We start from the raw sequence: 1,245 nt of genomic DNA on the forward strand, positions 1-1,245 counted from the left end.
AAAATTGATTTGAAAAACATCAATTTGTTGCTCCACCCATCCATTAGCATTACTTTTTATAGTCAAGATTTTTTTGTTTTACTTTTTATTTTTTGGTTTAAGGATATGTTTGTCTTTTGTAATCCTACTTAATATTTTATTTATATTCTTTGAATATTTACATTCTTTCCATACTGGCATAGATGATGATTTTATTTTGGATTTTTACTGCTTCTTTTATGGGAAGTGACCCTTGTAAGTTTAAGCCCAGGAATAAATAAAACGTAAAGCAAAGCTCCTCCCCATCCTCAGCCCTTCTCTCCCTCCCCTCAAAACACACACCCGGCATCGATCTAACAGGCTCGGCGTCACGTCGGGCGGACTCTGAGTCGAATACTCGCCCCATTTTACCAAGGAGACAACTCGAGCCCCAGGGAACTGCCGGCTGGAGGCGACTTCCACCACAGCGGACCGAAGAGGCCGCATCCTAACCCGCTCAGCTCCGCCGGTGGCTCCTCTCCTGGAACACTCGGCAGCCGCCAACCGCTTCGGCGTCCATCCCACGGGCTCGGGACACAGTGGCCGGAGCCAGCTCCCCGGGGGCGGTGTCCAGGCAGAAAGGGGGCGGAGCGTCCGAGGCCCAGGTGTCAGCCCCGCTCCCACGGTGCCGGCGCGCCTGTCTTTTCCTCTCCGCAGACTGCGGGGCTTGAAGTCGAAGGAGCCAGTCCGTCCCGGGCCACGGCCGGGCTTCTCCGCCATTCTCGGCTTCTTTCCGTTCGGGCGCGACAGCAGCTCATCTTCCCGAGCCCTAAGGGCCGTGAGCCGCCGCAGCGATGATCACCGAGAAGCCGGCGAGCGGGCCCGCGCCGGCGGGACTGCCAGAGCGCATGCGCGGTGCGCGAGCGCGGCGAGGGCGCGGCTGGCCGACGCTGCGGCTGCGCACAGGCGGTGCCGGACGCTGCTCCTGCGCAGTGGCGGGGCGGGGCGGGAAGGAGAAGGCGGGGCAAGGCCGCGAGGTTTCGGAGAGGAAGAGAGAAGAAGCGGAAGGAGGAGAAAGTTTTTTTTTCCATTCCGGGGGGTTTTTCGGAAGGTGGCACAGCCCGTGCAGGATCTGCCTGGAGGACCTGGGGGTTCTGGAGGCAGCACCAATGGTGGTGCTGTCCGGCGAATTCCCGGGCGGAAAGGGCCCGGGGTATACCACCCCCTTTTTTAGGTGGATATTCATTGGTAATAGGAGTAAGCCCCGAAGCCTTCCGGAAGCTCTGT

At 57.9% G+C, this 1,245-nt stretch overlaps 1 protein-coding gene across 1 annotated transcript in view; it reads left to right on the forward strand.

Moving 5' to 3' along the window:
* The first annotated feature begins 797 nt into the window (after positions 1 to 797).
* The window catches only part of RAB35 (RAB35, member RAS oncogene family), a 17,700-nt gene continuing 17,252 nt past the window's right edge, over positions 798 to 1,245 (forward strand). The window contains exon 1 of the mRNA XM_023760429.1: positions 798 to 873. Coding sequence (XP_023616197.1) covers positions 813 to 873 — 61 coding nt within the window. The 5' untranslated portion in view covers positions 798 to 812. The remainder of the gene's footprint in view (positions 874 to 1,245) is intronic.

This window comes from Myotis lucifugus, unplaced genomic scaffold (assembly GCF_000147115.1).
Source record: "Myotis lucifugus unplaced genomic scaffold, Myoluc2.0 scaffold_181, whole genome shotgun sequence".
Classification (NCBI taxonomy): domain Eukaryota; kingdom Metazoa; phylum Chordata; class Mammalia; order Chiroptera; family Vespertilionidae; genus Myotis; species Myotis lucifugus.